Genomic DNA, 19,680 nt, shown 5'->3' with positions numbered 1-19,680 from the left:
CAGTGTAGTATCCTAGGCTCAACCACATTCAGCTGCTTTATCAATGACCATCTCTCCATCATAAGGTCGGAAATGGGGATATTTGCTGATGATTGCATAACGTTCAGCATTTGCGGCTCCGCAGATACTGAAGCATTATGTGTTCAGATGCAACATCTGGACAATATCCATCTAGAAGGACAAGGACAGCATATACATTGTAACACTACCTACAGGTTCCCCTCTAAACTACTCACTATCCTGGCTCTGGAACCCAGAGAGAGAGAAAGACCATTGGACTGACAAAAGAATAGGTAAAGGATTGTTAGTAGCTGACAATTGGTTGGTTGTGATAGCAACTTGTGTGATGACAAGGCCTGGTGTGTGGAGTTGGGGTAAGGACATGGAAGAAGATGTTCAGACCCTGCAATTATTGAACCTGATATTAAATCCTGAAGGCTGCAGGGTACTCAAGTGGAAAATGAGATGCTTTTTTTCCAGCTTATACTGAGCTCTGCAGCAAGCCTGAAACAGAAATGTTGGCCAGGGAACACAGCAGTGTGTTGAAGTGGCAAGCAACAGAACACTCGGGTTCACTTTTGCAGACAGAATGTAGGTGCACTGCAGAGTTGTTGCCTAGTCTGCATTTAGATTTTCTTTCCACTGAAACAGTAAAAAATTGGGGATGGTGGTACTTATCTCAGGGGGATACATCTTTCATCCACCAATGGCTGTGTTTTCAGCCAAAAGGAATCTCTGCCCTCCTCGTAATATTCTCCAGCCCTACAACCCTCCATTGTTCTGTGTATTCCTTCAAATTTGATTTCTTGTGTATCTGGATTTCCTTCACTCCACCGCCATGCTTTCAGCTGTCAAGGTACTAAATAGTGGAATACCATCCCTAAATTGCACTACTGTCTTCTCCTTAAATTTGCCCCTAAATGTTACCCATTTAGTCAAACTTTTGGTTACTTGATCTGATGTATCTTTTTAAATAGATCAGTGGTAAATATATTTAAGAAAGTTCCTTTGAAATTACATTTTATAATCTTACAGGCTAATGCAAATTGATGTTTTAAATCTTTCTATGTCTCCTCCTTAGCTTAGCCCTTTACCGAGCTTTTGGTGACTAATTCTTTGGCTGAATATCAGCTTTCATCTGATTATACTTCTGTGAAGAAAATTGCAATGGTACTTTTAGGCACTTTTATAAATTCAGTTGGTTGTTGCTGAGATTGCAGCTCCAAGAATACAAAGGAAATTGCACACCATTTAGGACAAAGCAGCCTGCTTGACGGTCACTCTGTCTATCACCTTCAACATTCACTCCCTCCATTGCTAGTGTAGTGGCAACAGCATATATCATATACAATATTATTGCCGCAACTCACCAAGACTCTTTTGACAGCACCTTCCAAATTCAGGACCTCTTGGCCACACAACCATGTGCAAGCTACACACCATCACAGCTTGGAATTACATAACCTTTCTTTCATTGTCTCTGGGTCAAAATCATAATTAAATTCACCGAAAGCATCCAGGTATAAATTTACAAATTAACCTATTGATTAGGTTTGACCCTGAAAGGTAAACTTAAGTATCTATTATTCTAGAAATAAGCCATCTAAGTCTCTCATATATATTCCAGCCACTAACTTGTTCCCAGGCAGCCAATAAATTTTATATATGTATTAGTCACCTGAATGTTTACTTTAGGTTGTGCTTTCTAATGTTACTTAGTTGCTCATTGTTAAAATAATTAAAGCTGCTGAAATGTGACATTCCCATTATTACATTCATGGTCTCTGAGAGATGAACTGGCTTGCCCCATTTGATTGCTTGGGGCAGTTTTATTGTTATTGATTCATTGTCATGAAACATTGTCACTGGGCTTTTTTTAAGATTCTCTCTGTTGTTAGTAAGACTTTCCTTGTTTAAATCTGGCTAAAATAGCCCACCTCCCTTTTCCAGTTTGTTCCCTATGAAATTGTAGGATGCCAACGAACAATGGAATATCTGCTATATGTTAAGGCTAATCAGGTAGATATAAAAAAAGGAATTTGTTTTTGAAAAAAAAGAAGTTTTCTTGATGTCCATCTCTCAACCAAAACCATTGAAAGAGATTAATTCATCATTCATCTCAATCAATGTTTATGGACTCTTGCTGTGCACAATTTGACATATTTTGGACGTATCAGCGGTTGCTCAATGGCATTCCAACCGGAACTCTATCAACAGACACACTGACTTGGATCCCATTTACCACCCCCTGAGAAAAGGGACAGGAAATGACATCACCACCGGCAATGGTATCACCACTGGCAATGACATCACCAAAGGAAATTATGTCACTGACCCAAAGAAACCCTGCTGCCTCTCAGTGCCAGGGACCCAGGTTCAATTCCAGGCTTGGGTGACTGTCTGCGTGGAGCCTGCATGTTCTCCCCGTGTCTGTGTGGCTTTCCTGCAAGTGCTCCAGTTTTCTCCCACAGACCAGAGATGTGCAGGTTAGGCGGATTGGCCATACTACATTGCCCATAGTGTCCAAGCATGTGAAGGCTAGGTGATGACAGGGATGGGGTGGTTCTGGGTAGGATGCTCTTCAGAGGTCTGGTGTGGACTCGATGAGCTGAATGGCCTGCTTCCACACTGCAGGGATTCTATGATTCTGACTTACTAATATCCAACATCATCAACATTTTCACCAGCACAAGGATCACTTTAAATTGAGGCAAAATTCACAATGAATGTGATGGTTTCTCTAAAAAATAAATCTAAGATTCATAATTTAAGCATAAAGGTAGGGTAAGAGGCCAGAGATATCCAATTTATACTGCAAGTATTTCCCTTGGGTAGCCTTATTGAACACAATGTTAGGAATCGTCTGATGTTAATAAAACAATGTGAAATCCTGACACCTTCTCTTTCATTATTAACTGCTGATACTTCAATCCAGAAGATGTTTCAATTTTAAAAAAAGCAGGTGGGATTTTAAATAGTCTGTTCATGTTTCTGAAACACTTCCCTGGTGAAACAGCTCTAGGCAAATTACATCAATACTAAAAGAATAACCATTTACCCCCTATCCTTTGTTTTGTTCTTCACTATACTTTTTATTCTCATTTCTTTAGTGCCATTGTTTTAATTATCATAAGTCTTGTATGTGGCATTTTGCCAAAACATACAAACTGAACCAGATTCCCTTCAGATATACACTACAATTTTCTCAGACTACAGTTAAATTATCCCAGCACAACCTGTTTTCTACATGTCAATGCAGACTGCACCTGATTAACCCATTGCCTCTCAAGTGCTTATCAATATATGATGGATTGTATCAGTTTGCCAAAATGTGAGGTAATACTAATAACCATCTGAATTTGCTAGCTTATTCTTCTCCTCTTGTATTCTAGATATTTCTAACTGAGAGCTGTAAAGTATCATAGAATTTACCAATTTTATATTGTGATCATCCAGGAATTATTTTTAGAACTTAAAATCAATGTGTTTTTGAAACCAGTGATTTATCTGCGATCTTGCACCTTGTGTGATGCCTGGGGTGATGCTATCTGTGCTGATGACTATCTGTTGCTTGTGTTTGCATTCCAGAATTATTAGATGTTGCAGCAAAAGATTTACAGATCTTCAGCTCATTCCCACCCAGAAGCATTCCCTTTTTAAAAAAAATGGAATTTGCAGGCATTTTTGGTGTATATGAACAGCGTCAGAAATTCCTTCCAGTGTGCAAGTGAGCAAACGCAGCATGAAGGTAGACATACCATCTTTGTTTTGGAGTCAGGCATTGAGTTACATCTCTGTCCTTTCTAAAAAAAAAGCATTTAAATACTATGAATGAATCTCAGCTTTCTTTGCAAGAGCACATTGTGTTCACTTTTGTAGGCCACCTGGATAGTTTTATCAATAAATGAATCCTTTCTTTTGCCCCTAACTAAACAATGGTCTACAGCTTTAGTTTTACAAATTCTACTTTAGAAACTAAATAGTTGCCTTCACACAGGACTGTATTCCGATAATTTCAAATTGGAGATAATTGATGAATGCTCCAGGTAATTGTGAAGAGAAGGAGGAAGTTCATATTTAATGTTAAAGAGCAATGGGAGAAAGTGCTCCATATTCAAAGCTTTGTGCTGTAGAGACTTTCACTGAAATTGCAACTGTTCACATTGTTGTATATGGTTCTAAGGAACACATTCTCCACCATCCCTCTCATATTTATACTTCATCTGTAAATGATTAGCAGGTTGATTAGATCACTCCTGTCCTTTTAGTTCACATACTGCAGACACAGAGGGCTGGATATTCTCTCATGGGGCAGGAAATAGGAGTTGGTGGTGTTTTCAAGTCCCAAGCCTACCCCAGAGGAGCAAATGGTCAAATTTGAATTTTCACAGGGTTGCCACCTTAATTGACATGGAGACAGTTTCCCTGTTCAGTTCAGGGTGATGGGCTGAAAAAGCTGGAGGGTCTGATAAAAAAACCTCTCAGACTGAGAAGAGCAACAAGTTTGTAATAGATGGCAAGTAACCCTCAAATTTTTTGAATGGTTCCTGTGGATTGGGTGTTTGGGGGGAGAGGTAGGGAAGTGGAGTGGGGAAACTGAAGATGAGATAACTGTTCTATACGGCTGCCGATGATGATTCTCACACTCAGAAAGGAATGAGGACTTCTAGACCTGCCTAGGGTCTGTATAGACAACAAGCAAAACTAAGGTAAAAACAATGACTGCAGATGCTGGAAACCAGATTCTGGATCAGTGGTGCTGGAAGAGCACAGCAGTTCAGGCAGCATCCGAGGAACAGCGAAATCGACGTTTTGGGCAAAATGAAGGGCTTTTGCCCGAAACGTCGATTTCGCTGCTCCTCGGATGCTGCCTGAACTGCTGTGCTCTTCCAGCACCACTGATCCAGAACAAGCAAAACTAATGTCATGTACAAAATACTGTGCAAGAACTGTTACAAACAGCACATTGGACAAACAGGCAGAAAACTAACTACCAGGATACATGAGCATCAACTAGCCACAAAATGACATGACCCTCTCTTACTAGTGTCCTTACATACAGATAAGGAAGGATGCCACTTTGACTGGGACAGCCTGTTTCCACGCTGTAGGGAATCTAATCTAATCTAGGACATCCATCCTAGCCAAACAGAGACACGCATGAGAATTCCTAGAAGCATGGCATTCCAACCGGAAGTCTATCAACAAACACATTGACTTGGATCCCATTTACCACCCCCTGAGAAAAAGAACAGGAAATGACATCACCACCGACAATGGTACCACCACTGGCAATGACATCACTAAAGGAAATGACGTCACTGAACTAAAGAAACCCAAACATATAAATAGAAAGCAGGAATTATCAGCAGTGCTTTGCCTGGTGGCTCACTGAAGATGTTACCTAGTAGGGTAACGAAACGTCTGGAAATGAATCTTCCAGCTCACGAGCAAACCTACATCCAGGAAACACTTACAGTTCTTGGAGCTAAAGGAATCAAAGATTATAGGAGAAAGCAAAAGAAGAGTATGGAGTTGGATGGTCAGCCAGAACCAGATTGAATGGCAGAGCAGACTTGAAGGACTGACTGGCTGACTTGTGCTTGTATTTTGTAAGTTTATATTTATTATCTGTGTTATTGACTTGGAGGAGGGGACAGAGTGTGATATAGCCAGATGATATAAAAATAGGTGGGAGGCAGGTAGTGATGAATACATAAGGAGTTACAGATAGGTTGAGTGGGCAAAAACTTGGACAGATGGTGTATAATGTAGGGAAGTGTGAGGTTGTGCACTTTGGTATGAAAAATCAAAAGGCAGACAATTATTTAAATGGAAAGAGAATCCAGAAAAGCACAATATTTTTGTGCATGAAACATAAAATGTTATCATGTAAATGCCAGAAGCAATTAAGAAGGCAAATAGAGTTTTGGCCTTTTTTGCCAAGGAGTTGGAATCTAAAGATAGGAAAATCTCATTACAACCATAAGGGTGTTGTTGAAGTCACACCTGTGGTACTGTGTGTAGTTTTAGCCCTGTTATTTAACTAAGGATGTAGTGGCAGTGGAAGCAGTTTAAAAGAGACTCAGTGGACTGATTCTTGGCAAGAAGGGGTTAACATATCAAGAGCAACTACAGGTTAGAACTTTACTCATTAGAATTTAGAAGAACAAGGAGTGGTCTTATTGAAATATACAGTAGTCTGAGTGGAGAGTCTCAAGCTAGGGTCAGGGTTACAGAATAAAGGAATACTCATTTAAAACTGATATGTGAAGGAAATTCTTCTCTGATAGGAGTAGATGTTTGGAATTCTCTATTCCAGAGAGTAATGGAAGTTAAAATATTTAAAGAGAAAGTAGAAAAAGTTTTGAAATATCAACAAGCTGATGGTTATGAGTGGCTGGCAGAAAACAGCAGTTAAGGCCTGGGGCAGGACAGACTTAATATGATTAGCCTTAAGGGCAGGCTTAAGAGGCCAAATGGCCTGTACTTGCTCCTAATTTTATGTTCCTGATTTCTTATTATCACCTAAAAAAAGGTGAAATATAATTTTAATTATACTTTCAATTGGTGAAAAAATTGTACAGTTCAAGAAAATCAAAGTAAATCTGGTTGTTTGTGTTTAATATCTATCAAGATGTTTATGGACAATTTGAGTCCACTATGATTACAAAACATATCCCCATGTATTATGACGGTTCACAATCTCTGTAATTTAATAGGATGCACCTTTAGGTTCTGAGACAGTACCACTGTGTTCAGGGTGATGTAAACTGTGTGATATATATTTAATATCATTTACTGTAAGTTTAGGTTGATATTTGAGTTAGTAACTTGTGGATTTTCTATGAGTCTGAAGTTAATGATTAACTTTTAAGTATTTTGTAGAGAAGGTGATTTATTTTAAAATAGTCTTTGAGGTCTGACTAGAGTGAATGGGTTTGTGTACACAACTATGGATTTTTTTGTTGAACTTAGATTGTTTTGTGACTCAGTAAAGTAAATAATGGGGCCTTAAACCTTGTTAGAAACTTATGGAACTTTTTTTTAAAGGAAACACTCATACCTTAGAGGGGAAAATGTTTAGTTTCTGTTTTACTTTGAGAATTGGGCAGTCCTGTGAAGTCATAGAGTCATAGAGATGTACAGCATGGAAATAGACTCTTCGGTCCAACCTGTCCATGCCAACCAGATATCCCAACCCAATCTAGTCCCACCTGCCAGCACCCGGCCCATATCCCTCCAAACCCTTCCTATTGATATACCCATCCAAATGCCTCTTAAATGTTGCAATGGTACCAGTCTCCACCACATCCTCTGGCAGCCCATACCATACACGTACCACCCTCTGAGTGAAAAAGTTGCCCCTTAGGTCTCTTGTATATCTTTGCCCTCTCACCCTAAACCTATGCCCTCTAGTTCTGGACTCCCGACCCCAGGGAAAATACTTTGTCTATTTATCGTATCCAAGCCCCTCATAATTTTGTAAACCTCTATAAGGTCACCCCTCAGCCTCTGACGCTCCAGGGAAAACAGCCTCAGCCGATCAGCCTCTCCCTGTAGCTCAAATCCTCCAACCCTGGCAACACCCTTGTAAATCTTTTCTGAACCCTTTCAAGTTTCACATCATCTTTCCGATAGGAAGGAGACCAGAATTGCACGCAATATTCCAACAGTGGCCTAACCAATGCCCTGTACAGCTCCAACATGACCTCCCAACTCCTGTACTCAATACTCTGACCAATAAAGGAAAGGATACCAAACACCTTCTTCACTATCCTATCTACCTGCACTTCAAGGTCTCTTTGTTCAGCAACACTCCCTAGGACCTTACCATTAAGTGTATAAGTCCTGCTAAGATTTGCTTTCCCAAAATGCAGCGCTTCATATTTATCCGAATTAAACTCCATCTGCCACTTCTCAGCCCACTGGCCCATCTGGTCCTGATCCTGTTGTAATCTGAGGTAACCCTCTTCGCTGTCCACTACACCTCCAATTTTGATGTCATCTGCAAACTTACTAACTGTACCTCTTATGCTCGCATCCAAATCATTTATGCAAATGACAAAAAGTAGAGGGCCCAGCACCAATCCTTGCGGCACTCCACTGGTCACAGGCCTCCAGTCTGAAAAAGAACCCTTCACCACCACCCTCTGTCTTCTACCTTTGAGCCAGTTCTGTATCCAAATGGCTAGTTCTCCCTGTATTCCATGAGATCTAACCTTGCTAGTCAGTCTGGCTGTGTAGACTAGTGCTCCTGAGAGGGGGAGGATATTTACTGAACTTAAATTAACTCTTCAATCTAAGGCAACCTAACAAGAGTTAACTCCCAGACTAGAATTAAAACCCTGAAGATGTTATTTAAGAGGAGTATGTTTAAGCTCAAGTGTATAAAGTCTCCAGGAAGAATCTCTCTGCAGTTCTAGACAAAGGTTGAAATCACAAATCACCTAAACCACTGGGGTCTTAGTTACAGGGATTCTGGTGTGAGTATTTTAAGAATGGTATTTTGGGTACTTTCCTAAAGCTTTTTTATTTCTTTTCAATTTTGGGAAGGAGTGTTTTAGAATTAATTATACTTTTACTGCGTGTTTAAAAGTCTTTGAATTTGGGTAATAAGTAGATGGTTTGGTTTACTCTAATTTATTTTAATTTCATTTGTTAATACACTCCTTTTTTTTTAATGTTAAAGCAAAAGCTGCAGCAGTGTGTGCTTATGTTTCAGCAAGAGATCCTTCTGTTAATCTCCATGATCTATCAAATTAGGATTGTGTCTGGGATCTGACTTGTCCAGTAACAACAGCTGCAATCATAACAGCAATAAATACATCTGTACATACTTGGAAGTGTGCACCTTTATCTGTGTTCACTACTTGGGATAGTCACATGATTGTATGATAAAAAGCAGATATAAAGTGTATCAGTTTTAATTTTACAAGTAGAGTATATGGCTCCTATTCAATCACACTTTCTGAAAGTTAAGGCATATGGTTCATTTAAAAGAAAAATTGCATAAGTAAATGAATACTTATTTAATTTTAATTTGAAAATACTATAGTGGCAGCCAACATCTTTAGGTCACTTTAGTAACTTCTGTTGTGTGTGAACAAACATCCAGAGAACAGCCAATCATATTATAGGATTAACATAAATTTGATTTGATTTTACAAGAATAATGTCAGTTTCCATGAGATTTGTGCAAGATTCTATTGTCAAGTCTATTCAATTGCATCCTATTGATCTCCCTGCTGTCATTCTTGTCTAACTCTGAACATGTTCCCATTGCCAGCATCAAAGAACTTTCCTGTAGGCGCATGCAGCATCACCGAACTGGCTGATTTCACTCAAAACCTGAGGAGACAAGTCCGTTAATAACATCATAACTTTCAAAACCTTCAAGAAAAGTGACTGTTCAAGGAGCCCCACCTCGTAAAATGATCTTTTAAAATAACGTTTATGGTCCATATTTATCAGTTTTTGAAATCAGCTCTAATTTCATAATGTTCAGAGAGAGAAAAGATAACAGTTATTAACTTGACTTACACTTCAGAAGTTTTTAAACCAAAACTTTTGGAGGATGCAGCTAATCTCAGTTTGTGCCATTTCTTCTGAATCAAGAAATTTAATTCAAGTCAATTCCACAGCAGTACACTATTGAGACTAATATGTCTGCAGTATTGAGAGAGCTACATTATTGAATTTAATTACATTTAATTAGATTTTATACCATGGTTCAGATAAGCATAAATTATTCCATGGCAAGAGATCTCTCTGTTTTGGCCATTATTGTTCCTTCAACCAACACCACCAAAAAATAAATTCACTGCATTTGCTCTGAGAATTGAATTTACTGCTTCATCAAATAACTGCCACAGAGATGATGAGTCAAAAGCTTCCCTCTGTGCTGTAAACTATAATTCTGCAGTTGCCATATTTAACAATGCAATAACAGTTACTGAAATTCAGTAAGTTTGAGGAGTTACTGGAGCATTGTATAAATGTACACTCTTCTTCATAATTAGTTCTATACATGATTAAAATGTGACATCTTGAAAATTGAGGCCATTATTCTAGTTTGTTTACTTCTTATGTTCCAACCTCTGATAAATCACACAGAATCTGTTCCTATCTGGACCACTGAAAGGATCCAGTGTATATTTACAAAGCAATGACTAAACACACTAAGTGCAAAGGTTTCTGATTGTACATTCAATATTATTTTATTCGAGAACAACGTTTTAGTGAGATGATATGCAAGATGCTGGGAGGACTTTTGTACTTTCTCCCAAATTATGATCATATGGTTCATCAGTACAATATCGACTCCAAAAAGTACCGTATAATTCCAAAGCTCTAACCTTAATAATCTATTTAAATATGTATTTAATACATATATTACACAACTCACCTTCTGAGTTGAACCTGTTAACCCCTTGTCTGAGTAAAAAATGAGGTCTGCAGATGCTGGAGATCACAGCTGCAAATGTGTTGCTGGTCAAAGCACAGCAGGCCAGGCAGCATCTCAGGAATAGAGAATTCGACGTTTCGAGCATAAGCCCTTCATCAGGAATCAAGACCCCTTGTCTGAAACTTGTAATTTGCTTTGGAATAATTTTGTTATTTTTAATCTAACATATACTATTTTATATGCTGCTATAAGATCACTTATATCACCTGCTTTGAAGGCTGAGAAGCTCACTTTACTCCAATCTTTCCTCAACTCAGATGTTGGATATTAAATGTTAGGGCTCTTCTGTGTTATGCTTCCAGCATCTGAATGTTGCCCCATTTATTGCTACACCTGAATACTTTAGTTAAGATGAGGTATGAAGAGAAAGCAGGAACAGGGTACTGCAGTGGAAGTGGCAGCATGATCAGTGGGAGAAACCTAAAAGAACCATAGAACTACACTGATTTTCTATGTTTCTATAAGTATCAAACAAAAAAAAGTAAAATTAAGTTTTAAGCCTCTAGCTAACCAAGGTATTCTCTGGCTAAATCCTCAGGAGAATGGCTTGTTTAATTAGAGTTCAAGTTTAGAATTTATTTAATTATTTAAGAAAAGCTTGACAGTCATCATTTGTGGGCCGCACGGTGGCACAGTGGTTAGCACTGCTGCCTCACAGCGCCTGTAGACCTGGGTTCAATTCCCGACTCAGGCGACTGACTGTGTGGAGTTTGCACGTTCTCCCCGTGTCTGCTTGGGTTTCCTCCGGATGCTCCAGTTTCCTCCCACAGTCACAAAGATGTGCGGGTCAGGTGAATTGGTCAACCTAAAATTGCCCGTAGTGTTAGGTAAGGGGTAAATGTAGGGGTATGGGTGGGTTGCGCTTCGGCGGGTCGGTGTGGGCTTGTTGGGCCAAAGGGCCTGTTTCCACACTGTAACTCTAATCTAATCTAATCTAATCATATAATGGGTGTATTCTCCATTGCACGCCGCAACCAATTAGAATCCATTTGCCAAACAATCACTGCCCTCTGGACCTGTCCATCACTTCCCCCACTGACCTATCACCTTCTCCCTCACCTTTATCCACCTATCGCTTTCTCAGCTCCCTTTCCCCAAACCCATTCCTCTCATTTGATTCTCAGCCTTGACCCAGAAGCCTCATTCCTGATGAAGGGCTTATGCCTGAAGCATTGATTCTCCTGCTCCTCGGATGCTGCCTGACCTGTTGTGCTTTTCCAGCACCACACTCTCGACTCTGATCTCCAGCATCTGCAATCCTCACTTTCTCCTTGCCAAACAATCAGCATGCTCTGTTTTATATATTTAAAAAATGGTATTTTCTTTTATATTGGTATTCTTGCGAATTGTCCTGATGAGTTCAAGACAAAAGGTTTTGTCAAAATGTGTCTTACAAATTAAATAAATTGTAGCAGATTTACCATTATGGGGTAAAAAATAAGGTCTGCAGATGCTGGAGATCACAGTTGAAAATGTGTTGCTGGTTAAAGCACAGCAGGTCAGGCAGCATCCAAGGAATAGGAAATTCGATGTTTCGGGCATAAGCCCTTCATCAGGAATGCCAGGCAGGCTAAGATAAAAGGTAGGGAGGAGGGACTTGGGGGAGGGGCGATGGAGATGTGATAGGTGGAAGGAGGTCAAGGTGAGGGTGATAGGCCGGAGTGGGGTGGGGGCGGAGAGGTTAGGAAGAAGATTGCAGGTTAGGAGGACGGTGCTGAGTTGAGGGAACCGACTGAGACAAGGTGGGGGGAGGGGAAATGAGGAAACTGGAGAAACTGGATTTCCCCTCCCCCCACCTTGTCTCAGTCGGTCCCCTCAACTCAGCACCGCCCTCCTAACCTGCAATCTTCTTCCTAACCTCTCCGCCCCCACCCCACTCCGGCCTATCACCCTCACCTTGACCTCCTTCCACCTATCACATCTCCATCGCCCCTCCCCCAAGTACCTCCTCCCTACCTTTTATCTTAGCCTGCCAGGCACCCTCTCCTCATTCCTGATGAAGGGCTTATGCCCGAAACGTCGAATTTCCTATTCCTTGGATGCTGCCTGACCTGCTGTGCTTTAACCAGCAACACATTTTCAACCGATTTACCATTATGGTCCAGTAATTACCATATTTATATACATGATCATTTTTCAGACACATTTTGTTCAGGTTTTCAGTCAGTTCTTGTAAAACACAGAATTTAGTAACTAGGGATTGGCCTCACAGGTATTCCTTATAAAGTCTGCATTGCTTGAATGTTCCTTTTGTGCCTCAAAGACCAGAATTCTACATGAGATCAGACCGTGGTTTGATTATAACTTCCCATGAATTGTATCCTATTGTTCTGGCCATTAAGTTGAATATTCTCTTGGCCTCGTTGATTGTTTCTCTGCATTGGGTGAATCTGTTGAGGGTAAATCTATTCAAAATTGTGAGGTGTCTTTCAAATTCCTGTAAAGCTATTTCAACTTCATTCAGAGAAGAATAGAAGAGAAACATAAGCCCGTTAAATAAGGAATCTTAATATTAACTGCAGATTTTGTAAACCCGAATCTGAAAACATTGCAAACAGACAGCAGGTGAGACAAAACCTATGGAGAGAATAGAGAAGGTATTTCAATGCCACAGGGTGTGAGCTGGTGAAGCTCGGAGTGGGACTGTAGCAGCAGAGAAGGAAAAGTTGGATTCTCTTAAGCTATCTGTTTTTAAAATTTTATTCTAAGTTAATGAGAATGGCGCCTATACATGGTGACAGTACACACTTTTTACTGCATTTTATATTGAATGCACATGACAATAAAGAATTTTGATTCCATGTCCTAAGTTGCTTTAATCTCACTTATTGAGCGTCACCAGCATTTTGGCATTCGTTGCTAACTTCATAAAAATCTCGAAGCAAAGTCAAATAAAGAAAGATGTCTATGGTGAATCTCCCTTTTAGAATGATGACTTTTGTTGAACTGCTCTAAGTAGACATGACCCAACAAAATAACACGTTTCAAAAAAGCCTGCAGAGGAATTCAACATGTGAAACTGAATTTTATATTTAGGTGATGATAAGCCATTTAGATTTTATATGCAGAGCTGAATAAGATTTGAAACTGGAATTTGATTGCTGCCTTGGAAATATTTTGTCAAATTGACGTTTATTTTGTACAAACTGGATATTTTCTGCTTCCGCTTCACCCACCATACACACTGCTTTGTATTTTATGATGACTTGCTTTTCCTTCAGTCTGACTGAGGCTTCCAAACTTGTTAATGTAATTGGTATTCTCAGAATGAAGTCATGAAGTCAGCAGGATAAAAAAACACTAGGCCATAGTTCTCATCTGTCTCACTTGTAAGAATTCTCCTTTTAAACAAACCCTCTCACTCTTGATGTGCTGGATGATTTCTTGGAATTAGTGCCCCATGGTGTGAAATACAGCTAAGATCATCTTTAGCAAATCAAGTCTTGTTCTCCCTGCAGCAAAGTTTAAGGCTGTTATTGCATAAACAAGTAAATAAAAGCCTGTCTTTCATATATTGATATGCCAAATCTTTGATTCTTTTTTTCCTTTATATTACACACTGTTCCAAGACCTAAACCACAGCAAAGGAGCTCTTTGGGGCTTACAATATAACATCTTACTGATGGAACATAAGGACAGTGTAGGCTGTATATTGTTTGAGTGGTTGGGTGCAATGAAGGGCAGGGGGATTGGGCATGGACAGAAAACCACAAGAACCAATACATCCATTGAATCTACATCTATCTCTTGAACCAATTATATTTTTGCTGATTATGTAGTTTGCCAGCATGTACTCAATAACTTGATCAACTCAGCCTCAACTGTTCTTGCTGCTTCCTGTTTAGTTTATACGAATAAGTAGATTAAATTAAATCTTAAAGAAGTAGATCAATTAAAGCCTCTACTTCCTCAGAAAGCTAAGGCAATTCAGCATGTCCACAATGACTCTTATCAATTTTTATTGATGCACCATTGAAAGCATCCTATCTGGAGGTAGAGGATGTCAGTCATTGTAAGAGTGTAAAACCCAAAACTCATTTTTGTGTATTGACAAAACATTTAGAGGGTGTGCAAGTTTGTGGGGAGAGCTATTCCATAATAGAGGGCAGCCCTTTTTTTTAGAAAGTTGGTACAACAAACAGTACATTGGTACGTGTGACAATGATAAATCAAATCAAAGTCTGCTCCTCGTTTTAAGACTGGGAGAATTTATTTTCAATTTAGGTGGTGCCTTCCAAGAACTCCGGTAAATGGTCTTCACAATAACAAATTAAGAATATTCTGTTGTCACTTAGATTGTTTGCTGTTCTGATATTCTGTAATTTAATTAACTGTCAGCCATGCATCTTTCCATTAATGCTTTAAAAGGGTTTTATTTCAATAAAATAATGTGATAAATTTCAATAAGTTTACAGGTGTCTGATGCCCTGCACTAACTGCTGACATCCTGTGTCTACAGGTAGTCGAGAAGCAGCGTTCACTTATGCCATCACTGCAGCTGGTGTAGCTCATGCAGTGACTGCTGCCTGCAGTCAAGGAAACCTGAGCAACTGTGGCTGTGATCGAGAGAAACAGGGCTACTACAACCAAGACGAAGGCTGGAAGTGGGGAGGCTGCTCGGCAGACATCAAATATGGAATTGAGTTCTCAAGGAAATTTGTAGATGCAAGGGAAATTAAAAAAAACGCCAGGAGGCTGATGAATCTGCATAACAACAAAGCTGGGAGAAAGGTAATTTTGAGGATAGATGTGTGACCAACATCAGCTAAGCTAAGGATTTCAACATAGTTCCATTGAAGCATGTTCAATGCTTATTTGAGAAATGTTAATTTCTGCTGCACTTGAATAAAAACAGTAAATGTTCCAATATGCAAATGAACAGAAAAAAAATCAAGCCAACCTCCATCCTTCAGAAGATATTTAAACTAAACCAAAGAAGATTAGGGTAAACAGGAATATAGGATGACTCTGCATGTGCCACTTCCACACCATTCTCAGCAGATTGGTTAGCATTTAGCCAAAAAAGGAGAGCAATCTGAAAAGAGAAATGAAAGGCCTGATAATCAGAAGAAACAAAGAGCCATCTAATCAGATTACAAAACCAATATTTAAAGATAGCCAAAAGAAAAAATAGACTTGCAACTATTTGGTACCTTCTTTTATTATTATTTCTCAGCAATATCTCAAACATCTCAAATTTCACACATATTGCATCAGTGACTGTATTTCAAGTCCTTTCAAAAATTGGCTTTAAAAACACTTTGGGATGCCTTGCAACATGACAAGGAGTATGTAAATTCAAGTCTTTAATGTACAATGAACTATTTAAACTTATATTACGTTGCTGTTACTTTGGTTGTGTGCACAGTCCTGAGATAAATAATTAATTCTTTTTCACTGTTAGTGGAAGATGGAAAAATAGTCAAAAGATCAGGACACTACCTATATTTATCCATAGGTTTCCAGCAAATTTTTATATTCTGCATCAACATTCAAAAAAGTAGGTAGAAGCTTGGATTGAAATCTCATCTGAAGACCTAACAATAAAGCAATCTTTCAAAATTTCTACTGGACTCTCAGCCTGGATACTGAGCTTCTAAGTAAAAACTAAACAAAGAACTGTGCTTGTTGAAAATCTGAAATAATACCAGAAATTGCTAGAGAGACTAACCAGGTCTGGTAGCAGCTGTAGAGAGAAAGTAGAGTTAACATTTCAAGTCCAGTCACCCTTCTACAGTACTTTCTGAAGAATGGTCACTGGACTTAAAATGTTAACTTGGCTTCCTCTCCACAGATGTTGCCAGACCTGAAGAGTTTTTCCAACAATTCTTGTTTTGTTTCTGAGCTTCTAAGAACTGAATTAGTTCTTGAATCTTCTGATATAGTAGTGGGAGTGTAATCAGCTAAGGTGGCACCCCCTGGTCCAGTTAAGAAACATATAATCAAACACAAAAAGTTACATACATTCATTCTTACTCATTCTTTACATATGATTTGGATGATTTCTGGTTATCATCTATTCTCCAATTTTCAAACTATTTCAGCATCATCACATTATTCAGAATGTACCAACAATTCTTTTTAAATTCCAGAATATGAACAATGTTTATAATATAAAGGTTGAATTAACAAGCTGCGTTAAAATAATCTCATATTTTGAGGTATAAATTTCACTAAAAAAAAAATGGGATTGTAGTCAGTGTTTCTTTGTGGTCGACAGACATAATGGTAAAATGTTTAAAACCAGTAAAAATCCCAGAGTCTTCTTGTCCACTGTCTAATTTATTTAAAAAGTACCTCACTTGTGTCTCTATTCCCAATTCATCTTTTTGCACTCTCACCCCCAAGGCATTAACATCAATTGCCATTTTTAAAGATTTAGTAAAGTCAGTGGTGGCTAACACAGGGTCTTTCGTTAGGATTGCTTTCAGCTTCTCAAAAGCTGTTTGACACTTTTTGACCATGTTATCTTTGCACGTTTTCTTTATAAGTCTGTTAGAGGTATAGCTATGATGCTGAAGTTATGCAACAATTTCCCTGAAAACAACAATCCCCAGAAATCTCATGATTTATCATTTAGTTTTAGAAATGTTGAATTCTATTAGAGATTTCATTTTTGCTATTCTTTGTAGGAGGGTAATATTTACCTTACAATGTGCTCTAGGTAATTCATCCTTGCTGTCATAAACTCACACTTAGCAAGATTTTATACTCAGTCAGCTAACAGTAATTGCTTAAATTAAGTCTCCTAATTTATTTTACATGTTCCTCCCATATTGCTGCATATCCAAACATTATCTAAATGATCTATGGGTACTTGCCAGCAGCCCTTCAATAGATCAATCTTAGTAAATAATGAAGCACTTCCGACCCTATCCATACAGTCTACTAACCAAAGGACTGGATACAAATCTGTTTTAGTTATCGCGTTTACATTTCTATAATCAATGCAGAATCTAGCCAATCCATTTGGTTCAAGATCTAACACCACTGATAAACTTCAACAGACTTGACTAGGTTAAATCAAGTGATTTTTTTTTAACATGTGCCGCATCTCAGTTTCTACTGAGCTTGTTCCTCTGGGCATAATTAATAAGGCTGTTGTTTCTTTGGTACTGCTTTTGCTACATCCACATTGTGCCTGGCTAACACTGTACACTCTTGTGTATTCTTACAAATTGTATTTAATTTTCTAAGTAACCTTGCTAGATCTTCCATTATTCTTCCTTGAAGTATGAGAACATATTGTCTAACTTCCAGTATTGGCTAATTGGATTGTGGAAGGTTCCTCACTTCCCTACCTCACTCTTGCAGTGTACGTCAACTGCCATTATTCTTATCATTTTACATATTTGTTGTTTATTATCTTCCTGTCTCTGGTATCATTTTAACATGTTTATTTTTCCAACTGATACTTCTGCTTGCAATTTGGAGTATCTATCAAATAAGTCACTGTACTAATTCTCTTAATTACCTTACTATTGTATGTCACTTTCAGAGATTCACCTTGTAAAGGTAATAACACTAACACTGCTTAAAAAGTTGCAGCGTCTTTACCTGTGAAGCTTTCTGAAATATTCCTGTGCTATTTTACATCCATCTCTAGAGGAATGGACACATAATCTAGCATTGAGGATTCATCTAAGTTACTTAATATGTCCTGAAAATCTTTAGATATATGATTGGAATCTTGATCCTACCTGTATTTCTACTGGGAGTCCATATGGAATTAAAAAAAGTTTATTTTTCCATCTCTACTCTATCTATAATATCTTCCAAGTAATAGCTTCTGGCAATCAGGTTGTCATTGTCATAACAGTAAGGATACACTGCTTGATTACATGATGAGGTTTTTCCACTACCTGATATGAATGGTATATTTTACAGAACAGCACTACACTCTGATGAAGTCTTGGCCACGTAAAATGCCACTTTATTGATGCTTGAATTTTCCATATTCATACATGCCCTGAAGGAACTGAATTTGCTATTTACAATATCTCCGTATGATACGGGAAATAGCACTATCTGATAAACCATCCATTCCTCATCTGCAGGTCTGTGAGGATGTCTCCACTTTCTCATCAAAACTCCATTTTTAGTACTCTGGAACTGCTTTAGCCTTAGCTCCAGTGCAAGCTTAACTCTGGATCTGCTTTCCTAGCCTCAATTAAAGACACCTGCTTTGAATAATACCCACCCTTAAAGAAAGGCATTTGATTGTGATATTACCTCTGTTTAGTCATTGCCCTGGTCACCACACATGATGGAACTTGTTCCTGTAATGGCTCCATCACTTTAACCTCACTCAGACTTTCTCTGATTATGGCAAAGCTATAACTTTTACTCAGACTAAATTCTTACCTCATAGGAAGTCAACTCTATCCATGCGTACTTTCTGAAAAACTCCTACTTAGTGTTCTGCATATTAAGTCACAATCTAAGTGCATTTTGTACAATAGAATGCCATGTACTCTCCTCTTATCCTGTTTATTAAGGCTTTGCTTTTCAATAAGGTCTCTGGAGGAATAATGATGTGTTTCTCCAGCAGAGAGGTTTGAATTGCTCCTATATCCATTTTCTCAGTCTGATAGTACAGCTACTGTTCGGGGCCTAATTACTTCTCCAAACATTATTGTCTTCCCTTCTTATTTCTTTTCTTACCTCCACCTATATTGATTTGACATCTTTAATCCAAGATCATTTCTTGCTATCATATTAATTCTATCTTACAATGCTACCCCACTACCCTTTCCTTCCCGCCTATCCTTTTGAAAAGTCACATAACCCTGAGTATTTAGTTCTCAGCTTTGTAACCATTTCTCTATATTGGTGATAAGATCATACCCATTTATTTTTATTTGTGCCATTAATTCATTTCTATCATTTTGAATACACCACTGAAGTAAAGAACCATTAATTTTGCCTTTTTATCATTTCTTCTCCCATTTATTCTGTTTCTAGCTGCTTTTCTATCTTTATATACTCTGTCCATTCCCACCCCAATGTGGGTATTGTTATCCAAATAGCTGCCCTATAATACTGCTACATCCTCTTGCTTAAAAACCTGCATTCCAAACCCCCACCAACCCCTGGCCCAACCCACCATAACCCCCCATCCCTACTCAAAAACCTCTTAGTTTAAAGTCCCCCTTATGGTCCTAATTATTTGATTCCTTAGGACACTGGTCCCATGGTTCAAGTGAAGCCCA

The 19,680-nt window shown here is 38.6% G+C and overlaps 1 protein-coding gene across 2 annotated transcripts in view; it reads left to right on the top strand.

Moving 5' to 3' along the window:
• Nucleotides 1–19,680, top strand: part of LOC132824968 (protein Wnt-7b) — an 86,679-nt gene that overhangs the window by 53,605 nt on the left and 13,394 nt on the right. For both annotated transcript variants that reach the window (XM_060839894.1, XM_060839896.1), the window contains exon 3: nt 14,928–15,199. In XM_060839894.1, coding sequence (XP_060695877.1) covers nt 14,928–15,199 — 272 coding nt within the window. The remainder of the gene's footprint in view (nt 1–14,927; nt 15,200–19,680) is intronic.

The sequence above is a fragment of the Hemiscyllium ocellatum genome, chromosome 19 (assembly GCF_020745735.1).
Source record: "Hemiscyllium ocellatum isolate sHemOce1 chromosome 19, sHemOce1.pat.X.cur, whole genome shotgun sequence".
NCBI classification, from domain to species: Eukaryota; Metazoa; Chordata; class Chondrichthyes; order Orectolobiformes; family Hemiscylliidae; genus Hemiscyllium; species Hemiscyllium ocellatum.
The sequence above is the reverse complement of the archived record's forward strand: the minus strand, read 5'-3'. Positions and strand labels throughout refer to the sequence as shown.